Source organism: Bidens hawaiensis, unplaced genomic scaffold (genome assembly GCF_021521415.1).
Source record: "Bidens hawaiensis isolate Kalapana, Puna unplaced genomic scaffold, B.hawaiensis_p1.1 tig00016564_1, whole genome shotgun sequence".
NCBI lineage: Eukaryota > Viridiplantae > Streptophyta > Magnoliopsida > Asterales > Asteraceae > Bidens > Bidens hawaiensis.
This window is the reverse complement of record NW_027492519.1, coordinates 451,302-472,425: the sequence shown is the minus strand read 5'-3', so window position 1 is coordinate 472,425 and position 21,124 is coordinate 451,302. Positions and strand designations below refer to the sequence as shown.

The 21,124-nt window shown below is 35.0% G+C and overlaps 3 protein-coding genes across 3 annotated transcripts; 1 reads left to right on the top strand and 2 right to left on the bottom strand.

Annotated features, from left to right (window-relative positions):
* The first annotated feature begins 7,590 nt into the window (after positions 1-7,590).
* LOC143551735 (uncharacterized) lies at positions 7,591-9,988 on the top strand. The gene is made up of 6 exons (XM_077042109.1): positions 7,591-7,691; positions 7,769-7,995; positions 8,055-8,265; positions 9,390-9,475; positions 9,563-9,654; positions 9,725-9,988. Exons 1-6 carry the CDS (start codon positions 7,599-7,601, stop codon positions 9,958-9,960), a joined length of 945 nt encoding a protein of 314 aa, XP_076898224.1. The 5' UTR covers positions 7,591-7,598; the 3' UTR covers positions 9,961-9,988.
* A 501-nt stretch (positions 9,989-10,489) lies between these two features.
* Positions 10,490-12,316, bottom strand: LOC143551730 (uncharacterized). Its single transcript, XM_077042105.1, has 3 exons — positions 12,037-12,316; positions 10,973-11,850; positions 10,490-10,618 (listed from the first exon to the last, which is right to left on the bottom strand). Exons 1-3 carry the CDS (start codon positions 12,314-12,316, stop codon positions 10,490-10,492), a joined length of 1,287 nt encoding a protein of 428 aa, XP_076898220.1.
* Positions 12,317-20,244: 7,928 nt separating this feature from the next.
* On the bottom strand, positions 20,245-20,923 carry LOC143551729 (uncharacterized). The gene is made up of 3 exons (XM_077042104.1): positions 20,821-20,923; positions 20,400-20,778; positions 20,245-20,311 (listed from the first exon to the last, which is right to left on the bottom strand). Exons 1-3 carry the CDS (start codon positions 20,921-20,923, stop codon positions 20,245-20,247), a joined length of 549 nt encoding a protein of 182 aa, XP_076898219.1.
* Between the last annotated feature and the right edge of the window lie 201 nt (positions 20,924-21,124).

Here is a 21,124-nt window from a genome sequence, read left to right as displayed (position 1 = left end):
TATCATCCCGAAACCCTAATTTCAGAATACCTAATAGTGAAATTGAAGAGACAAAGAGGTTTACATCGAAATGAGTGTTTGACTAATCAATCGAGAGGACAGGAAACAACGAATTTAGGGGGAATTTGACAAAATTTGGTGTAATGACATCGATAAAATTAGGGTGGTAGAGGTGATGGTGGTGGGGTGGTGGTCAGCGGGGCAAGAGGAAGAGGGAAAGCGTAGGGATGCAGAATGCTTGTTTCGAGAAAGATGAAGGGGTGAAGGGTTTTAACATAGGGTGAAATGTCCATCCCGCCCCTCAAATAAACACAATAATGGAATTTTGACGAAGAGACGCATTTGGTCAGGCCATAAACCACAAAGACTCAACTGGTTCAGTTTTCTTTTGAGCGACGCAATATGGTCCACCCATAACCACAAAAGATGCAAATTGCAATTGTGATTATATGTATAAACAACACATTGTTTTTAACAATTCATATAACATAGGAAAGTAGGGCATGTGTCACGATTTTATTATACAATATCAATAAAATAAATAAGTAATCTCTTTATACAAATTTGGGAAATAGTAGTACATATATCGTATACAAATTTAAACGAGAATAACAACAAATATAACATATATACATGTCTTGATTCATACCGAAGTCCCTAACTCCCTAACTTGTGCTCGAACGCCGGATTCTTTGACGAGTTAAAACCGGACCGGAGCCGAGTTGATCATCGTGTTGAAATTGCACCGTAACCGCGCTCACGTCATCTAGCTCGTATTTACAGAGACCCAAGAATCACATCCGAGTCATGTCTTCTTGTACACCCCTTCGCTTGGTTAACCTGTCTTGGTCACCCGAAGGCATCTACACCTTTCTAGCTGCAAAACTGAACAAGCTGTGGTTCTCGGTTGTTGCTGAGGATTTATGTTGAACAGAGGTCTCTTAAAACAGATATCGGGAAACCTCCGCAAGCCCGTCTGTTTCCCAGGGTACAACAGCCGAAGCAGTATGTACTGCCGAGATTACCCTAGCACCCGAACTTTATTTGTAACGAGAGTTCAGGATCTCAAAGCTGGAAACGAATCTCGAGAATTAATGGTTGATTGTGTGACCGAATTCGTAGTCATGTTACTAGGTCTCGGTTTTTTCCGGTGTCCAAATCTGCTCACCCGAGCTTTCTATATATAGCAACTCATGTGATGAGTCACAAGACACGTGGCAGCGTGTGGTGCGCAGGCCACCAGAAGATGACACCTGACATGTTGACTCAACTTCAGTCAAGACACATGGCATGCTGTGGCACACAGACTCCCTGGTCATGACACATGGCGTGCTGACTCATTAGGTCAACCAACACTTGTCACAAGGTCGTTCCTCACGTTGACACTTGTCGTAGTACCTGGTCCAACCACCAAAATACTAAAGCGGCTCTCAAATGTTCAAGTTATAAGCTACACACTTTAAACTATCGATATCGCATTCATCTTTACTCTTTGGACACATTACTAATTTATTTATTTATTAGTAACAAGTACTAATAAATATTAATTATTGTCATGGGTATCATAGGAGAGAGTATGTAAACATAGGAACGGGTCATGGGACATACTCTTCCTTCCATGCTGTTGACTGTTAAGAGTCTATGGGTATCATACTATTATCTCTTCATTCCAAACTTACTAACCAAATAAGTAGACATCTATAATGAATACCGTTTTCATTATTTGAAACCTAAATTCAACTCATGAACCAAACACACCATTAATGTTTATGTTTAAAATAAAAGTGGTTTTGGTGGTAGATGGAAATTTAAAAAAAAAAAAAGAAGAAGAAGAAAATATAGACGCGTTTCAATCAACTAAGCAACTAACCTCATAAATGGTTCATAGAAAGCTTTGAACATACGTCTATTGATCATTTATCACTTCATATGTACTTGGTGGTTGTTAGTAGTATCATATAGCCAACCGTTTGGTTTTCTTAAATGCTAAAGTTGACTTTTAACTATGTGATGTAGATTGTTGATAAGTTGCTTCATGGAGTCAATATAGACTTATACATGATAATATATATGTTTTTTATTAATATTTGTCGATTAAATGCAACTACTTTCCTAATTATTTCATACACATCAATTCTTGTCGTTGTGGTATCATAACCAAATTGGAGTTTCTAATGAATCTGTTCTCGTTTCTCAAATGAATGACGCCAAGTCCATTGCCACGGGCTACATACACAGTTGATTCAAATAAAAACCATTAAAATGTTTGAAAACTCATAAAAATCATTTTTAAACGCTTGTTATTTAATTTTATTTTTTATGCTATTAATCTTTATCAAAATAAATAAAAAAATAAACAAATATAAATGTAGCTCACGAAAATACATTTATGTAATTCGTAATTTACATATATTTATCTCACTACTTTGGCGATCTACATCTTTTTCCCATTTATTTTTGTTTTAGGAAAGATTAATAAGACGTTAAAATAAAACTAAAAAAAAATAGTGTTTACAAAATTTTCACAAGTTTTCAAGCTAAAGGTGATTTTATTTGGAAATCTCTACACACATATAACATATGTGTATGATGTGCGTGTGTTAGGGATTAGCGTTTTCGGTACGCTTACCGATTGCTACCGGTACCGATTTGGTACTGTCGGTGCCGAATCGGTACCAAGTTTTGAGTTTTCGGTATCGGTACGGTACCGCCGGTACCGGTATTTCCCGAAATTTTTACAAAATACCGGTACCGAACCGAACCGAACATTTCGATACCGGTACCAACTATTTCCGAATGTCGGGATCGATACCGGTCGAGCTCATCCCTCGTGTGTGTCAATCCATGAGAGGCCAGAGTTCAATCCCTCCACGTGTGTGAGGGGAGGGGGGGGGGGTTACAATTTGGTCATTCTTTAACTTGTCTCCTATTGAAGCTCTAACTTGTGATACTCAGTGAATCATGAATGACTTTATTCCTTTACATCCCTTGCACCTATGTTTGATTATATATATATACTAGCATTTATCTCTTGGTTGTTTTACATTATTAGTTTATAATATTTTTATATTTTTTTGGATTTTAATTTTTTTTATTATAAAAAAGTTAATAATATACTTAGGATTTGATAATTTAAAAAAATGAGATGCTATAACTCGGTTTAAAAGCTATCTGAGCTTGATGAAACCTACGACTTGAAGATATTTAAAAGTTTAAACATATTTAATATTTTATTTAACTTAGAAGATATTTGTATTTCTTAATTGAAGTTAATTCAGCATACGTACTGAATTTTATTATTCAACATAGGGGCCGGGCTAGTTGATCACCTCCTCCGCACTTCGAAATTATATTTGCGTGAAAAATAAATGCTTCCACTAAAATAACACAAAAACAATACTAAATTCAGTTCCTTAAAATTTTATCTTAAATATCTATATAGATAAAAATCAAATGACTATGTCACAAATTTTTAGGATATTATGTTTGACCTTTTAAGCAATTAACATTAGAATCTTAACAATCTATTCACTTGGTCTAATGGCTGATGGTGTCCTAAATAGCCTTTGTTTTGTGATCCGTGCAAGTTCAAGCTCCGATGACACAATTTTATTTTTGCTTCCTCTTCAATGTTTCTATATGTATGCAATAGGTTAAAGCCCGTGTTACACACGGTTGAATATATAATAAAAGTAAAAAAAATATTATATGTAATACGTAAATTCAGTTATTTCATATAATAATTTGTATTTATGAATTTTTTAATAAGTTTTTGATATACTTAACTATTTATACACTATTAATTTTAAGTTGCAAACCAAACCTTCATGTTTGATTTATTTTAAAAATAAAAATATTCATACCATATTCCAATAGAATGTTTATAATTCAATCACATAATGGAAGGAAAGTGAATTCCGTTAATTGAAGGAAGATTTCACATTTCAATACCTCCAGTTACCAACCAAACACAATTATAGATGGACCAAACCTGCCCTACCACTATATAATTTCAAATTTATATAAATAATTTCCAAAAATTATTTAACAAAAAACATTAAAAGAAAATAAAAAAAGTTATCAAAATATTAAACATATAAACTTGTAGTTAGGAGTTTAAACTCATAATAACCATTTAACTACAAAATAATTTCCATTTTTTAAACGTTTAATGTTTAGGGGTTACAATTTTAAAGTCATAATAACCATTTTATTTAGACATTAAATATTATGGGTTAAAAGATTAACGTCACACTCAAATAAATGCACAAGTTGTGGTAATATTGAACCAAAAGTTATTTTTCTATCAAAAAATTATTAACAAACTTATAAAAGGGGTAAATGGAAACTAACAGGTGTGTGGATCATAAAAAGGATCATAAAAACTTAGAAAAAAATAAAAAAACCAAGATTAAAAATCTTAGTGATTCATCCATAAAAACCATTTCAATACAGTAGTCCTCACCGGTATGTTTACGATCCTTCACGATCCACACTCTTTAGATTCGAACCTTAATTGTGCATGGAGATGTTCAAAGTACGTCCATTTCATTAAGCACTGTGATGTTTTGATTCTCCATTGACATGCTAAAAGATGAAACGATTTCTATAAGAATTAATGGTATTTCATATTGAATAACTAATCATTAAATGATTGAAAAAATAGCTGAAGAACTTACATACTTTCACATAGTAGCTTCTGACATCGATAGAAATGATGGAATTGATGAAGAGTATGTTCTGATCGTGTGATCTTATATAGTGATGTAATTAGCAGTTTATTTTTGTTAAACTTGGTAAACATAGAAATTATTTGAAACATAATTTGATTTTAAGACTAATAAACATAAATTAAGGAAAAATAAGAGTCAACTGTTTCAATTTTAGTAATAATATGCATAAGTTAAGGACTTAAGGCAAAAACGTATTTTTATTTTATCAACCATTATTTGCTTTACAATTATGTTAATTTGATTTATAAGTATAACAATTTAGTTATTTTGTAATTATATATAAAAATGATAATTTATTATAGAATATAGACTGATTCAAGATTTCAACACACACATACATACATACATACATACATACATATATATATATATATATATATATATATATTAGAATCATTTATAAGTTACATTTAGGTGTTTCCAAATATAAGAAGATGATTAAATAATGATATAAAGTCTCAAGATAAGAATTAATCTGAATTAAACTTTATTAATTAAAAAATTATTGAATAATTAATATTATTATAGCAGCGTCAATACTCAAATGTTTGATTAGTGTTACCCAAATAAGGATTACCAATAAAAAAAAGTGAACACAAACTATATGTAATAACTAATCTTACTAATATTAACATTACATTAACATCTAGTAATAATTCAAAAAAACAACCGTCCCTATTTGTCAAGCTGTTTGATGATATCGTCATGCGTAAAAGTTAATAAAACTCGACTAAGTTGAAGTGGGTCTAAGAATTATATAGGAATACAAAAAACGAATGAACTTAAACACATGTATACTAACGAACATGAATGAATGTTCATGAACATAAAATGTGTGTTCATGTTCATTCGTTAACAAAATGAACAAAAGGTTTTTTTTCATGTCCGTTCTTTTATTAAATGAAAAAATCATCGAACAAATACTCAAAAGTAGTAATTATGTCTAAATACCATTACACCAAGATCATGAATATGAAATCCTACAAACAAATTATCTCAGTGATGTTAATACAAATAGTGACAGCAAATCATACCATAATGATTAATGAGCTTCCTTGCATCTTCCTCCATATGAATCCTAGAAACAATCCCACGTCGAAAGGGAAAAAAGATCTCTGTAACTTAGAAGAAGATGAAGAATCAATCGGCAAATGTGAATTATAATAAAAAATCAATCAACAACCAATTAGGGATTCTAACAGGAATCAATTCCAATTAGAAGTAAAACGGTTAACAGAACGGATACGCAGTTAAGAAACGAAAATTGAAACATACAATGATAAAGAAGGATAATATCCAATTATACATGAAATTTTATCAATTTGCTTGGCGTTGCTGAGAGGAGTGTGTGGGTTAATTTAATTGCATTTTCATTGTGTATTTATAGGGTAACGAGTCCAAGGTTAGCTGCGGTTCGTATTTAATCAACTTAGCTGTCAATTCGATATTGTTTTCTATAATTGAAGTGTAGGTGTGACGTGTTTAAGGTCAAACAATGATTTGGTAAGATCAATTTTGTGATTTTAAGCCGAAAATTAAGGTTCAAGAAAAGGGGGTGGGCTGTCGACGGGAGAGAAGAGAAGGAAAGAGTTTTTGGTTTATGATTATTTTGCAAATTAGTTCTTGAACTTAGGTGGTGGGTGGAAAAGTGATAAAATGTTAGTTTAGGGGGTGTTTTTGTACATAATTCATAGTTAATATCAATAATTAATAAATATATAAGTAAATAAAATAAATACTATACTTAAACGAAAGCGATAATTTATTTAGTAACGGACGTTCGAATAATAATAGAGAAAAAAAAACATATACAGGTCAAGTTTCGGGTATTAAAAATAGCAAATGTTACAATTTGGTCATTCTTTAACTTGTCTCCAATTTAAGCTCTAACTTGTGATATTAAGTGAATCATGAATGACTTTATTCCTTTACATCCCTTGCACCTATGTTTGATTAACAAACATATATCATATAGCTTTTTGTGGCAGCAGAAACAAAGTGTTTTAAAAGGGAGAATTGATAAAGTAAATTGGAGTCGTATGATTTAGAATTACGCATAAAAAGACTGTTTTTTTACCCCTAAAATTAAGACACCTATTAAACATTAACTAAGCCTAGACTGACACATTTCACTAAATTTAACATAACAAATTAAATAAGTAACGAGGACCACGTTATTTTGAAATAAACTAACGTATTATGTTGACTACTGCTTCCCATAACAAACATCGTCTTGGCACTAACAAAACTCTCCACATATATAAGACGCCATATTACTCATCCACCTTCACTCAAATCTCAATTGCTGAATTCCCATCACCCGCGTCCATCCCACCTTCACCTTCCGGGAATCATTTCCGATCGGAGTGTTTTCCGCAACATTTCCGGGATTACGGTTAGCTGGCAGTCGTTTTCTATGCTGAATTTGGGGGGCTTTGATTAGCTTTCAATTCTCGCCAGGTTTTTCTTTGTTTTCTTTCTTGGAGTGAAAGTTGCGGTTAAATTTAGATCTCCGTTTCGCCGGAGTCCGCAGTTTCCGGCGACATCCCGTCACCGACACAACAACTAGATTTTCATCTTCTTCATTAATGGCCAAGATTCTATCGTTTTAGTCAATATAAAAGTATAACATATTCTAAACATTATTATTCTAGTTCAAGATATAAATTACAAAGTCTTACCATTTTTCTCCTCCATTTACACCACACATGCATTAAGTCAATCAAACTTTATAAAACTCTCTCTCTCTCTCTCTCTCTCTCTCTCTCTCTATATATATATATATATATATTATTGTTCGTCTTTTAGGGCATCCTCTCTTTTTACAAGGAAAAAAATATATGTACTTCATTTGTGTCTTTAGAAATGGTTGTATACAAAAAACCAACTAGATCATCAAACCTTCAATGCTTTCTGGACTCCACAACCCCAATAGTCCCTTCTCAGTTTCTTTCAAAGGTTAGTTTCTCTTAATTATCACCGATCTAATGAAACGGTCATTTCGATTATTAATGTTTGGTTTGGTTTGGTTTTAGAGTGAGGCTATGAACCTTAATAGACTATGGCACCCATGGGAACGAGAGATGGTGGAATTCTTCACGTTGGGAGATCTATGGAGTTGTTTTGATGAATGGAGTGCTTATGGAGCCGGAGTTCCGATTAAGGTCCATGATGCACAAGATGAAACCATTATTCAGTATTATGTTCCGTACCTCTCGGCTATCCAAATCTTTACAACCAATTCAGCCTTAAACTATTCACGGTATGCCTTGTGTTTTCAGAACCAATATTATGTTAAGAATATTATTATTATTATTATAGGGAAGAAACGGATTCAGAAACACGGGATTCGTTCAGTGATACGTTTAGTGAGGAGAGTGAGAGTGAGAAGGTGTCGAGGTGGGACGGGTGTTCATCGGACGAAGGTGTGCTCAATCACGATACGCAGTTTCATGATCATCGGTTGGGTCAGCTTTACTTTCAGTACTTTGATAAATCAACTCCATATGGAAGGGTTCCCCTAGTGGATAAGGTATTTACATGTCCTTGTTTCATTTGGTTTACTAGAAAATGATCTAGTTGGTCTTACTTCTTAGGATTGTTTTTTCTTTAGAAATAATAAAGTATGTTATGTGAGAGTAGTGAGAGAATGCGCGCTCCTAAAACGGTGGCGTATAGCCTGTTTCAGGACCAGCTATTATGGATGCTCTTAATACGCAACTATAAATGATATGTGTGTAACGAACTCCATGAGCATTTTAATTGACAAATTTGGCATTTTAATTCATTGTGTGACAAAAATATTCTTGTTATGTTTTCAACATGTACATTTAATTCACAAATATGGAATATGTTTGCCATAAAGTTCAAGTTACAGTTTAACTACATTATCACTTCATCTTTTAAAACGCCCATCGGCCCGTGGTTTTTAATATCATGATCATCCTGGGTACATTTTTGGAAGTACGTTCTTTAGTTTTCCTCGGTGTCATGAAGTAAATGACCCATTTGCCCTCTTAAAGACATGCGTCCATGATTTCAAGTGCACACGTTTTTCTTCTGAACTGTTCACTTGTTGGTTGTTGCTTTGCTTGTATTGTCTGATCACATATGAAATGAGGGTAGTTTCCACTTTCCAGCGTTCACCATGCTGACGTGCCAACGATGTGGCCGATAAAGCTATTGTTTATTATTTGATCAATGCTTATTTTGAAAAACTTATTTATATAATGTGTCTATTATTATTATTTTCGTTTTATTAAAACATTCTCATCCAACTCTTTATATTATGTGAGGTGTGTTTTTATAATTTAGAGAGTGATTCAGGGCGTTGTGAGTGAAAAGTTTTTATATTTTAGAAAAAGTAATGATATTACTGTATATTTGAAAAGTTACTGTTCATCCCCTACAATTTTTTAATATATTTTGAAATTGGTTGTGAGTGAAGGAAAGAAAAAAACTACTGATAAAATGTATAAAAAGTATTATTTAATTGAAATAAAGAGAGAAAATAAAGTGAGTTTTAGTGTAAGTTAGATAGAGGGTGTGATGAGAATGCTCTTATACACCCTGTAGTATGCTATGAACATCATTTAACCACCTAGTCTTCATCTTCTCTCCCTTTTTTTCTAAAATTTGTATTTTCCTGTTTTTAAGGTATGTTCATTATCTAAAAAGTATCCTGGACTCATGTCACTAAGAAGCGTTGATCTTTCACCGGCTTCATGGATGGCGGTTGCTTGGTATGTTAAATGAGTGAATCTAAGTTAACCTCAATTTCAACAAAATAAAATTAATAAAAGAGTTAATGTTTGACTGATGTGTTTAAGGTACCCAATATATCACATTCCCATGGGAAAGACAATAAAAGACTTGTCTACATGTTTCCTAACATACCACACCCTCTCATCGTCATTTCAAGGTACGCAACATGGTCGATCGATGTTTGTAACATCATAACTATCGTTTGATTAATATATTGATGAATGTAGATTTGGATATTGAAGACCAAAATGGAGGATCATTAATCAGAAAGAGTAAACAAGGAGAAGGGATCTGCCTTAGACCGTTTGGATTGGCAACTTATCGGATGCATGGTGACATTTGGATGTCAGGTAATGACCAAAAGAAGCTAGTTTCACTTGCGAGTGTGGCTGATTCGTGGTTGAGACAGTTGGGCGTCCAACATCATGATTTTAACCACTTTCTTGGCAACCATCGCATGTAGTTGAAAATTAACATAATTTGGCGTGACACTTAAAACACATGAGATCTAGAGACTTGTATATGACTGATCATCATTGTCGTGGTTTCGCCTTTTTTTGTATCCCTAATGGGCTTTCCGGTTTTCAGAACACGATCTACTCTAAATTCCACTAAAGTTTGAAAGAATCACCCCTTTTCTGATATGAATATGTTGTTGTAAGTTATGTTAATGGTAGTATATAATTCATAAGATTTATTTTGTTTTAATTTCTTAAATCAAACGCATGTGTTACGTCTCAAATGCATTGGTGTGGTACATTATTAAAAATATCAAATCAGCAATTTGAAAAGAACTTCGATTGTTCGATACAATTTAAGAGGTTTTGAATTTATGTTATGAGGGTATGAGTAAAAACAAAATGACTTAACAACTTCAGCTCTTTTTTTTTTTTTGAAAAACTCATTTCAATAAAACCAAGCGCCTTATCTTCAAGAAAGAAATAGGGGACGCCAAAAACAAACAAACAAACAATTAAAGTTACACCACCCTTTCAATCTACCAAAGTCGTTTTTACTCTACTCCTATACCAAAGATACCCCATAGATTTAACATCCGAAACTATCTCAACCACACCTCTTCTTTTGCTCGAGAAAATTAACTCGTTCCTAGCTTTCCATAACTGCCAACACGTTAATATAGCAATGCCGTATAAGGTCCTTCTTTTCTCCTTCGGGACCATCATTTGGCTATTAATAATTAAAACATCTTTGACCGAGAACAGAAAAGGAAATTGAATACCACACCAAGCCGCTATACCTTGTCAAACCCCAATAGCAATCGCACAAGTCGAAAAAAGGTGATCCGCTGTCTCTTCATATTCGCCACAAAAAGCACACAAGGAATCATCTACATCAATGTTCCTCCTTCAAAGAGTCATCTTAGTTGGAATTCGGTCTAAAGAGGCCCTCAACATAAATATGTTACACTTATGTGGGAGCCATTTACACCATTTAAAAACGTTCCTAATACTTACCAATTCCTCACCCTTCAGCCATTTTTTAACCATAGCTACTGAGAAGATCTCGTTTGACCCATCATTCCATTTCCACCCATCTTCTTTATTAGACAAACGTATGCCATCGACCAACCTTTGACACTCCACCAACTCACGACAATGATCATCCGATGTGGGGTACCTGTTCCAAGACCAAGACACAACAACTAAATCATTATTTAGCCCAATTCTATCAGCTACAAAACACCATTTATCTTTTTCGAGGCGAAATAGGTACGGGAATAAACTCCTTAGCGGCATTTGGGTGACCCAAGAGTCAATCCAAAAACGAATTCTTCTTCCATTCCCCACTATCCCGCGAAACATATTGTAAACATCTTCGTCTTGAACCTTCAGCCTGTAAACAGCAGCCACCAACCTACTCCATGTACCTGGTATTCTTCTATTACATGGAACCGTGTCCCACTTTCTTTTAGAACCATGAATTGCATCAATAGCCTTTCTCCAGAGCGCTTCGTATTCGTCTCGATACCTCCACATCCATTTTAGTAAGAGAGCGTTATCACACAAATCTAGTGTACTAAGACCCAGCCCACCACTTCGCTTTGGAAGAGTAACTTTATCCCAAGCGAGCCAATGAACTTTATCCCCCTCCGTACCACCACCCCCCCATAGGAACTTTTTGATCAACACCTCTAGCTTCTTAATAACACCAATCGGAGCCTTATAGATTGAAAAGTAGTACGTGGGCAAACTTTCAAGCACTAATTTTATTAACGTAACCCGACCTCCAATAGACAATGTGATAGCTTTCCATTTAGAAAGTCGGGTTTTGAAAACCTTTACCACCGGATCCCAATTAGATACCCTATTCATGTTAGCACCCACACTAATCCCTAAATAAACAAACGGGGCTTCACCAAAGCAACACCCCAACATATCCACTTTTAATTTCCCCTAAATCTTACTTTTACCAATACCATACAGAGTTGACTTATGAATATTTATCTTTAAACCCCAACATAAGTAAAAGATTCTCAAGATCCTCTTCATATTCAAAAAATTAAAATCGGACCACTCACCCATGATCATTGCATTATCAGCGTACAGAAGATGTGACAGGACTGGACCACCATTCTTTAGCACCACCCCATTCAAAGCCCCAATCAAGCACGCCTTATTGATAAGACCAGATAACGCCTCCATAACAATAATAAACAAGAAGGGGGAAATGGGGTCCCCTTGCCGTAAACCTTTACCACAATCAAACTCAAATGTAGGTGCGCCATTAACTAAAATTGAGGATCTAGCAGAAGACACCACTCCAAAAATCCATCTACACCACCATTCAGGGAAGTCCATTTGTCGCATAATAGACAACAAAAACTCCCAATTAACATTATCATAAGCCTTTTCGAAATCAATTTTAAACATAAATAATTCCTTCCCCGTCCTACTTGCCCAAGACAAAATTTCATTGATCATCATAGGGCCGTCCAAAATATATCTACCCGATAGAAAAGCCGATTGTGACTCAGAGATGATACCACCCATAACCCCCTTCAATCTATTAGCCAAGACTTTGGAAATGGTCTTACTAATCACCCCTATGAGATTAATCGGACGATACTCTCCAAGCGTGACATGATCACTAACTTTCGGCACCAATGTAATAAACGACGATCCCACTCCTCGATTAATACTACCCGACTCAAAAGAATTATTAAAAATTCTCCCGAAGTCCTCCGAAAAAAACCTCCAAAAATGCTTTATAAACCGGAAGTTAAAGCCGTCTGGACCAGGGATTTATCATCACCACACTCAAACACCGCATCTTTAATCTCATTCTTTGTAAACACCGCCACTAACCCCTCCGCATCCACTAAGCCAATTTTCTTTAATCCAAAACAATCCAATCTCGGACGAACTACCAACTCCTCCACAAATTTGTTTTTAAAAAAATTATACACCTCTTTTTTGTTGTTTCTAGGTTTAGATTCCCACCGCCCGTCAACCAAAAGACCCGGGATCAAATTCTTGATCCTTCTTTTATTAATAACACCATGAAAGAACCTTGAGTTTTCATCACCCTCCTTCGCCCACTTCACACGCGCCTTTTGCTTCAAATCTTTATACTTAAACTCCTCCAACTCAGATAATTTTTTCATTGATTCGTCGAAAACCCATACTTCAATTTCAGTAAGATCTCTATTTTCCATTACCGCCTCCAATTCTTATATCTCCTGTTTCAAGTTCACTTCTTCCTCAATTTCCAAACGTTTCTTTTTATTCCTCCACTCAATAATCGCTTTCCGCGGACTTCTAAATTTTTGAAGCAGCATAATATCCAGCAGCCCGACACCCTTGAAATCTGATAACGTTTTAATCACCACCTCCTCAAAATCTTCCTTTCCTAACCAAGAATTAAAGAATCAAAACGGCTTCGGGCGAAAATTCCTTGACACAACTTTTAACAGAATAGGGCAGTGATCTGACTTCTCCTTAGCAAAAGCTATATACTCAGCATTTGGCCAATCATTCAGAAATCTCCAACATACTAAAACTCTATCAATACGACTGGGCTTGTCACCTGAGCAGAAAGTAAACTTTCTACCTTTAAGCGCAAACTCATGGAGCCCAACATCTTCAATAAAATCATTAAACTCACGAGTCGAAACAACATTAAATTTAGAATTTCTCCTCTCATCTCTGCTTCGAACACAATTAAAATCACCCCCCACCACCCAATACCCCATCGAGCCCGCTATCAATCTTGACAATTCGACCCAAAGATCTTCTTTTACTGCGGATTGCTGAGGAGCATATACATTATGAAAATTAATCACCTCCCCACTGCCTTTACAAACACCCGAAATTAACAAATAATATCTATTCTTTACCACTGACATCATATTAAACAACTTCGGGTCCCACAAGGAAATTAAACCTCCTGATCGACCCGTAGCTTCAACCCATTCACTACGGTATTCCCCTATCCTCCCCCCCAAAACCAATCCAGATTTACACCATCTAGAGACGCAAATTGGATCTCTTGCATCATAATAAAACTAACCTCATGAAGAGCCCGTAGATTTCGAACCCAGTCCTTTTTACCTTGATTTCCTAGTCAACGAATATTTAAAGAGATCAAATTCATTTCGGACCTAATTGAAAACCTTCATCATCAATGACCTTGTTTAAGTTAGCTTGAAAGTCTTCTAAATTATTAGCGCCTAAGGCAACACCCAGCTGCACCGTCTCGAACACCTCAAAATTCCGGTTTTTTTCCACATGATCGTTAGCCCTAGAGAAATTCTGTCTACCCAATCGCACTTTATCCATAGAAATTTCTTCCCCTCTATCCTCAGATATAAAATCGTTGTTCAGGTCCAGATTGTAACCATCTCTTGGGCTGCCTTCCGTACCATTCACCATGTTTTCCTTACTTGGGCCCCCCATTTAAAATGCCTATGAACCTATCAATATCAAAAGGGTCCTCATTTTCTCTAGGCCTTTTATTAGGCCGTTCCTGGACTTGGGGCGATACAGACTTCCGATTCCTAGAACCAACCTTCTTTTTAAAAAACTTTTTTTCTTTTTGATCCTCCCATCATCCCGCCAGAAATTGAATTACATGCAAAATTGTCAACCCTTTCCATTTCTCCGTTTATACCTTCCGAATTAATGCCTTCACTAGATGCTTCACCGCCGACCTGACCTTCGCCGATCGGATTTACACCTTCCACTCCTTCTTCGTCTTCCACCTCATTACCAAAATCCATGTCGTCCCTCCACTCCCCCTCCTCTCTGTCCAAAATTACCTCCTTGACCTCAAATTCCTCCACACAATCCGAAACCCAATTACCAACTTCTTCTTCTATCCTTACCGAGAAATTCATATTTTTCCAAGATAAGTTCACCTTATCTTCTATCCTATCAACTTTGTTACTCAAAATCCCGAGACAAACAAATGAATAATCATAATCTTTTTCATTCACCTTTGCCGGCTGAGCCAACCGACCATACCGGTTTCCAATTATATTGAAAACTGGATCAACAGTTAGGTGTAAAGGAACTCCATATATTTTGATCCAAGAAATCCTCTCAAACTCCACCACTTGCCCTTCCCATTTACATAGCTTCTCAAACCATGTATTCCAGGTATCTTTGTCTGCTAAAAATTCTTTTGCCTCATCTTGGTTCATGAAAACCAGCAAAACATTATAACCTCCTATGTATTTGATTTCAATCTTTGTGTACCCCTTAGCCCTTACCATGTTCCTCAGCCCTGTAAGAGTCTCAAAATCCACCACCCTCCCAACCAGGGCCACTTCAAACCAATTTGAAAACGCAACCACATTATTGTCAATATTAATCGATTCATATCTCACCTCCTTTGGAATATTGAGAACTGTATCTCTAAATGATTTACCACCTCCCGTAACTGGACTCGAGGAATTCTGGGTCATCCCATCATCTCCATTCTAGTTTCTTTCTCCCATGTTATCATATTCCTGATTCTCTGCTTCCTTGACGACACCTTGTTTACGATCTTTAGCCCGATCTAGGTTCCTTTCTTGATACCTCTGCATCTTCTCTCCATCGAAAAATCTTGCTAGAACAACAAACAGTTTATAACTACCAATCCAAATATCTTTTAATTCGGACTCCAACCTTGACACATCTCTAGTGTTTCGGAATGTCACAAAACCAAACTGTTTACCAAGTTTATCACGTTTCCGGACAATATAGGTACCTTCTATCTCCCCAAAACCCTTCATAACCTCAATCAGATCTGAGGAGGCACATCTTTCCGGCAGATTAGACACAAAGAATTTCGTAAAAACCTCTCTCGTCTTCTGTTTTCCTTCTCCCTTGTTTCCTCTCCCCCTCCTAACAGGAACATCATACCAAACTTCCGGCCTAGGCCGACCCTGACCTGCCATTTGGATCCTTCAACCTTCGCCGGAAAAAATAGCGGCGGCGGCGGTTTAGGATTAGGTTTTCAGCGGAGGAATCTTTATAGTTATTTGATGGATTTTTCAAAACTAAGGTAGTTTTGTCACTACATCTTCAAAATTCAAAATACGATACTTGTGGATTTGTCAAACGTATACTACTACTTAAAAGGAATTAGATTAAATTTCATGAATAATTAATGAGGTGATTTATTTGTAAGTATAATATTACCTTCATCACCTATATTAGTTATATTAGGCACTAGATTTTGTCCCCCGTATTACGGGGGTTGTTTTACATTATTCGTTTTTAATATTTATATAAGCATATTTGGATTTTAATTTTATTTATTGTAAGAAAGTTAATAATTAATATACTTGAGGTTTGATGATAAAATGGTTTCATAAATAAATGATATGTTATAATCCGGTTTAAAATCTATCTGGGTTTGGTGATACTCATTACCCGTTTATTTTCTTTATTATAAATTTTTTTCCTAATTATAAATAATATCTTTTTTTTAATAAAATAGGATATTAATATTTAGTATATCCCTATTTTATAGTATTTTTATATCAAATATTTTATGAGATTAATTTTTAATATAATGAGATGTTATAACATGTTTAAGAGATATCTGGGTTTGGTGAGACCTTTACCCATGAATTCGGATCAAATGCGTGAGAAACCTTCATTTACAAATAAAGTAATCTGATGGCTTGAGAGAATGGTTGTTTTACATTTATCGTTTTTTAATATTTATTTTTTGGATTTTAATTTTCTTTATTGTAAAAAAGTTAATAATATACTTAGGGTTTGATGATGAAAGGGTTTCATAAATGTGAGGCCCCGTTCCCAGTAACCCTACTTTGGTGTTGGATTTACTCATAAACAAAGTCCTAAAATCAGAGTTAATTAAAACTTTGCGGAATAATTAAAGACTTCAAACATCACATTACAAAACATTCATTCTTGTCTTAACATACAAATTGTCTTTTCATATTTAATTAATTAAAACAGTCATAACACTTCACCATGGATGCCAGTCTCTTCAGTCCATGCCCTGTGTCCCTCCTTAAGCCAGCTGCCTCAACCTATTTGCCTGCATGCATACTAAAAGTCAGCTACGCTGAGTGAGTTCTAGTTAATCATTTAACATACAATATATTCATACCCTTACTCATTCGTATCCTAAGATACGTATTCATACCTTATTTACTCTTACTTCTTTCATACAACTTTATATACATGCACACGCGCTTACATACTTTCTTTCATAAGGCCTTGTAATTTACCATAGGCTTTCTATCTCTACCATCACAGATATTTTTAGGGTCTGGTCCCTTCTGTCTCAAATATTATCAGGGTCTGGTCCCTTCTGTCTCAGATATTATCAGGGTCTGGTCCCTTCTGTCTCAGATATTATTAGGGTCTGGTCCCTTTGTCTCCAATAACCATACCTGTCACGTCACTCGATCATACATTCATTTTCATTCATGCATACTTTACATATCTTCTGGTCATGTATATACATATATGTACATATTCATTCGTATAAACATTCCATAATAAAATTCAATACTTAGTCATACATATAACATACACATATCATACAATTACCACTTAAGTTAAGTGTATTAACAACTATCATAAAGGAGTATGCACACAGCCCCAAAAACATAACGGATAAAGGGGCTAGAAACTCACCTGAAGTCGGTTTCTCTCGCCGTTAATAGTAATGCCCTTCTTTAGCTGTGCACGACTAACTGTTTAACGCATTACGAGTGTCAAATATCCATTTACTACTACTTCTTATATCTAAGTCAATGACACCCTCAACTAACGGGGGCCCGGGGGCAGCGCCCCTGGTAGCGGGGTCTAGGGGCGGCAGCCCCTAGCAGGGTCCAAGGGGCAGCGCCCCTGGCTGGGGTTAAGCTGCCAGGTTAGCTCGGAAAAATTTTATTTTCATTAATAGGTCTTTTATCAAAAACGTATCAGAAAAATGAATCGGGTCACGTTTTACAACATTTTAAAATTTCGCATGGAAGAATTTCGCTTTGGCATGCATGGAATTTCGCTTCGCGTGAAACTGTTTCGCTTCGCATGAAACTATTTCGCTTCGCATGGCTGAGCGAAGCGAAATGCCTGTTTCGCTTCTCGTGTTTCGCTTCTCGTGGCCGAGAAGCGAAATGCCTGTTTCGCTTCTCGTGGCCGAGCGAAGCGAAATGCCTGTTTCGCTTCTCGTGGCTGAGCGAAGCGAAATGCCTTCCTTTCTTCGCTTTTTCCATTTTAAAGCCATTTTACTTTGTGGCTCCTCCTCAGGACCTGATTTTTACTCTTTCCCACCTTTCGACACATTCTGACCCCATGCACCTGATCCTGAACCCATCTCTCAAAGTCCAAACACCACCTTTTTATCTTAAAGTGCACCCAAGAGGTTATAACTTACCAACTTTATATTTTTCTTACATTTCACAAACCGATCTATTATTATATCTGTTTGCATGCCAGTTCTAACCATAAAACTTAACCATTTTTAAACTAAAACCCACCTTTTGTTTGCGGGTTCGAGTTCAGATCTTGACAACTAAAGGATCTGGACGTGATTCTTGTTGCTTGATGATGTTAAACACAAGATTCCACCCTTCTTTGCCTTGGATTTTAAATCCGAGTGCTAGAGAGAGAGTATGTGTGTGTTTCTTGAGTGTGTGTGTGTGTGTTTGGATGAGAAAAGAAAAGAAAGGAAGAAGTAGTTGGGTATATATAGAGGGGGTTTCATGGGTCCCACCGCCCATTCCCAATTCCTACTCCCAATAATATCCAAATACTTAACACACGACTAACTTAACGACACACAGTTAATAACAAACTTTCTATTACGTATTATTTAACAAAAGTTGGATGTTACAATAAATAAATGATATGTTATAACCCGTTTAAAAGCTATCTGGATTTGGTGACTCATGACCCGCTTATGTTTTTTACTATAAAATTTTCTATTAATTACAAATAATATATTTTTCTTTTTAAATTGGATATTAAATTTTAGTATATCCCTATTTTATAGGATTTCGTATCAAATAATTGGTAAGATTAATTTTTAATTTAATAAGATGTTATAACCCGTTTAAGAGCTATTTGGTTTTGGTAAGACCCATACCCATGAATTTGGGTTAAATCAATGAGAGGCCTCTATTTAAAAAATCAAGCAATCTGGTGGCTTCCATAAAAGGGGGGAGCGACAACATCACAACACGTAGGATTTTAGGGGTTTCACATTACTAGATTTTATCCCCCGTATTACGGGGGTTGTTTTACATTATTTATTTTTAATATTTATATATGTATATTTGGATTTTAATTTTATTTATTGTAAGAAAGTTAATAATTAATATACTTGAGGTTTGATGATGAAATGGTTTCCCAAATAAATGATATGTTATAATCCGGTTTAAAAGATATCTGGGTTTGGTTTGGTGATACCCATTACTCGTTTATTTTCTTTATTATAAAATTGTTTCTTAATTATAAATAATATCTTTTTTTAAATAAAATAGGATATTAATTTTTAGTATATCCCTATTTTATAGGTTTTTCATATCAACTATTTGATGAGATTAATTTTTAATATAATTAGATTTTATAACTCGTTTAAGAGTTATTTGGGTTTGGTGAGACCTTTACCCGTGAATTCGGGTCAAATGATTGAGAAGTCTTCATTTACAAATAAAACAATCTGATGGCTTGAGAGAATGATTGTTTTACATTTTCGTTTTTTTAATATTTGGTTTTTGGATTTTAATTTTCTTAATTGTAAGAAAGTTAATAATATACTTATGGTTTGATGATAAGAGGGTTTCATAAATATATGATATGTTATAACTCGTTTAAAAGCTACCTTGATTTGGTGATCCATGACCCGCTTATGGTTTTTACTATAAAATTGTTTATTAATTATAAATAGATATTAAATTTTAGTATATCCCTATTTTATAGGATTTTCATATCAAATAATTGGTAAGATTAATTTTTAATTTAATGAGATGTTATAACCCGTTTAAGAGCAATCTGGTTTTTGTAAGACCCATACCCATAAATTTGGGTTAAATCAATGAGAGGTCTCAATTTAAAAACTAAGCAATTTGTTGGCTTCCATAAAAGGGGGGAACGACCACATCGCGACACATAGAATTTTAGGGGTTTCGTTTATATATATTATAGATATTATAGATACATTATAATACATACATAGATTACATCGCTCATTATTTTTACTTGGACTTTGTACAAATCCCCACTGATCTTGAAGGACGCTGAAAACTTCTTTTTTTTTAAGTGAACTTCATTAAAACCACAAGCGAAAACCACTTAATCTTTAAGACTGAAAGAAAAGGCCACCTACAACATTACATCAAATACAAATTACACCATGATTTCTAATCTTTATCGTTATTATTGTGCCTGTTACTAAACCATAATACTAAACCATAAGAAAGTAAGAGCCTTTACATCTGCTATAATCTCTACCACCTTGCATCGTTTGTTCTCAAAATTTTGCTCGCTTCTAGCTTTCCAGATCCTCCAACAACACGCAATGGCCATCCCTCTCACAATATCCTTCTGAAAAGTAGACAAGCCATACATATTATGTATCTCCATCAAATCCTTTAAGCTAAAAGCAAAAAAAAACATGGGTAGACCACGCCTTCTTAATATACATTCCCACACCCCTATAGAGAATCCACACCCGGTAAACATATGATCCACCGATTCCTCACCATCTTCACACAGAACACATAATGCATTATCCGAGTGAATATTCTTTCTCCTTAGCGTTGACTTTGTAGGAAGGCGATCCAACAAAGCTTTCCACATAAAGATGTTACATTTATTCGATAACCACTAACACCACTCGAACACTACATCTCCATTATCCACATTAGTTCCGGTTAACCACCTTCTAACCACAGCAACCAAAAACCACCCTTTTTTATCCCCATCTCCAATCATCTACACACTTGATTAGAGAGACCTATCGAATCACCTTCATCAACTCCTCCGATTCCTTTAACTCAATCTCCGACTCTAGAGCCTTTTTCCACTACCAATTAACCGAAGTAATCATATCCTCCCGAGTTAAAATGTCATAAACCAAATACATCTTTCTCTCTTCCAACTTAAAAAGAGATGGAAATGTATCCATCAATCTCC

Coding starts and splice junctions, on each gene's coding strand:
- LOC143551735 (XM_077042109.1), top strand. CDS start 7,599: ATGGTTGTATACAAAAAACCAACTAGATCATCAAACCTTCAATGCTTT. Junction 8,266..9,389: donor GGGTTCCCCTAGTGGATAAG/GTATTTACATGT, acceptor CCTGTTTTTAAG/GTATGTTCATTATCTAAAAA. Junction 9,655..9,724: donor CCTCTCATCGTCATTTCAAG/GTACGCAACATG, acceptor TGATGAATGTAG/ATTTGGATATTGAAGACCAA.
- LOC143551730 (XM_077042105.1), bottom strand. CDS start 12,316: ATGGACTTCCCTGAATGGTGGTGTAGATGGATTTTTGGAGTGGTGTCT. Junction 11,851..12,036: donor TGATAATGCAATGATCATGG/GTGAGTGGTCCG, acceptor TTGTTTATTTAG/GGATTAGTGTGGGTGCTAAC. Junction 10,619..10,972: donor GGCTGAAGGGTGAGGAATTG/GTAAGTATTAGG, acceptor ACGTGTTGGCAG/TTATGGAAAGCTAGGAACGA.
- LOC143551729 (XM_077042104.1), bottom strand. CDS start 20,923: ATGATTGGAGATGGGGATAAAAAAGGGTGGTTTTTGGTTGCTGTGGTT. Junction 20,779..20,820: donor AGATGTAGTGTTCGAGTGGT/GTTAGTGGTTAT, acceptor TTATGTGGAAAG/CTTTGTTGGATCGCCTTCCT. Junction 20,312..20,399: donor AAGGCTCTTACTTTCTTATG/GTTTAGTATTAT, acceptor GTAATGTTGTAG/GTGGCCTTTTCTTTCAGTCT.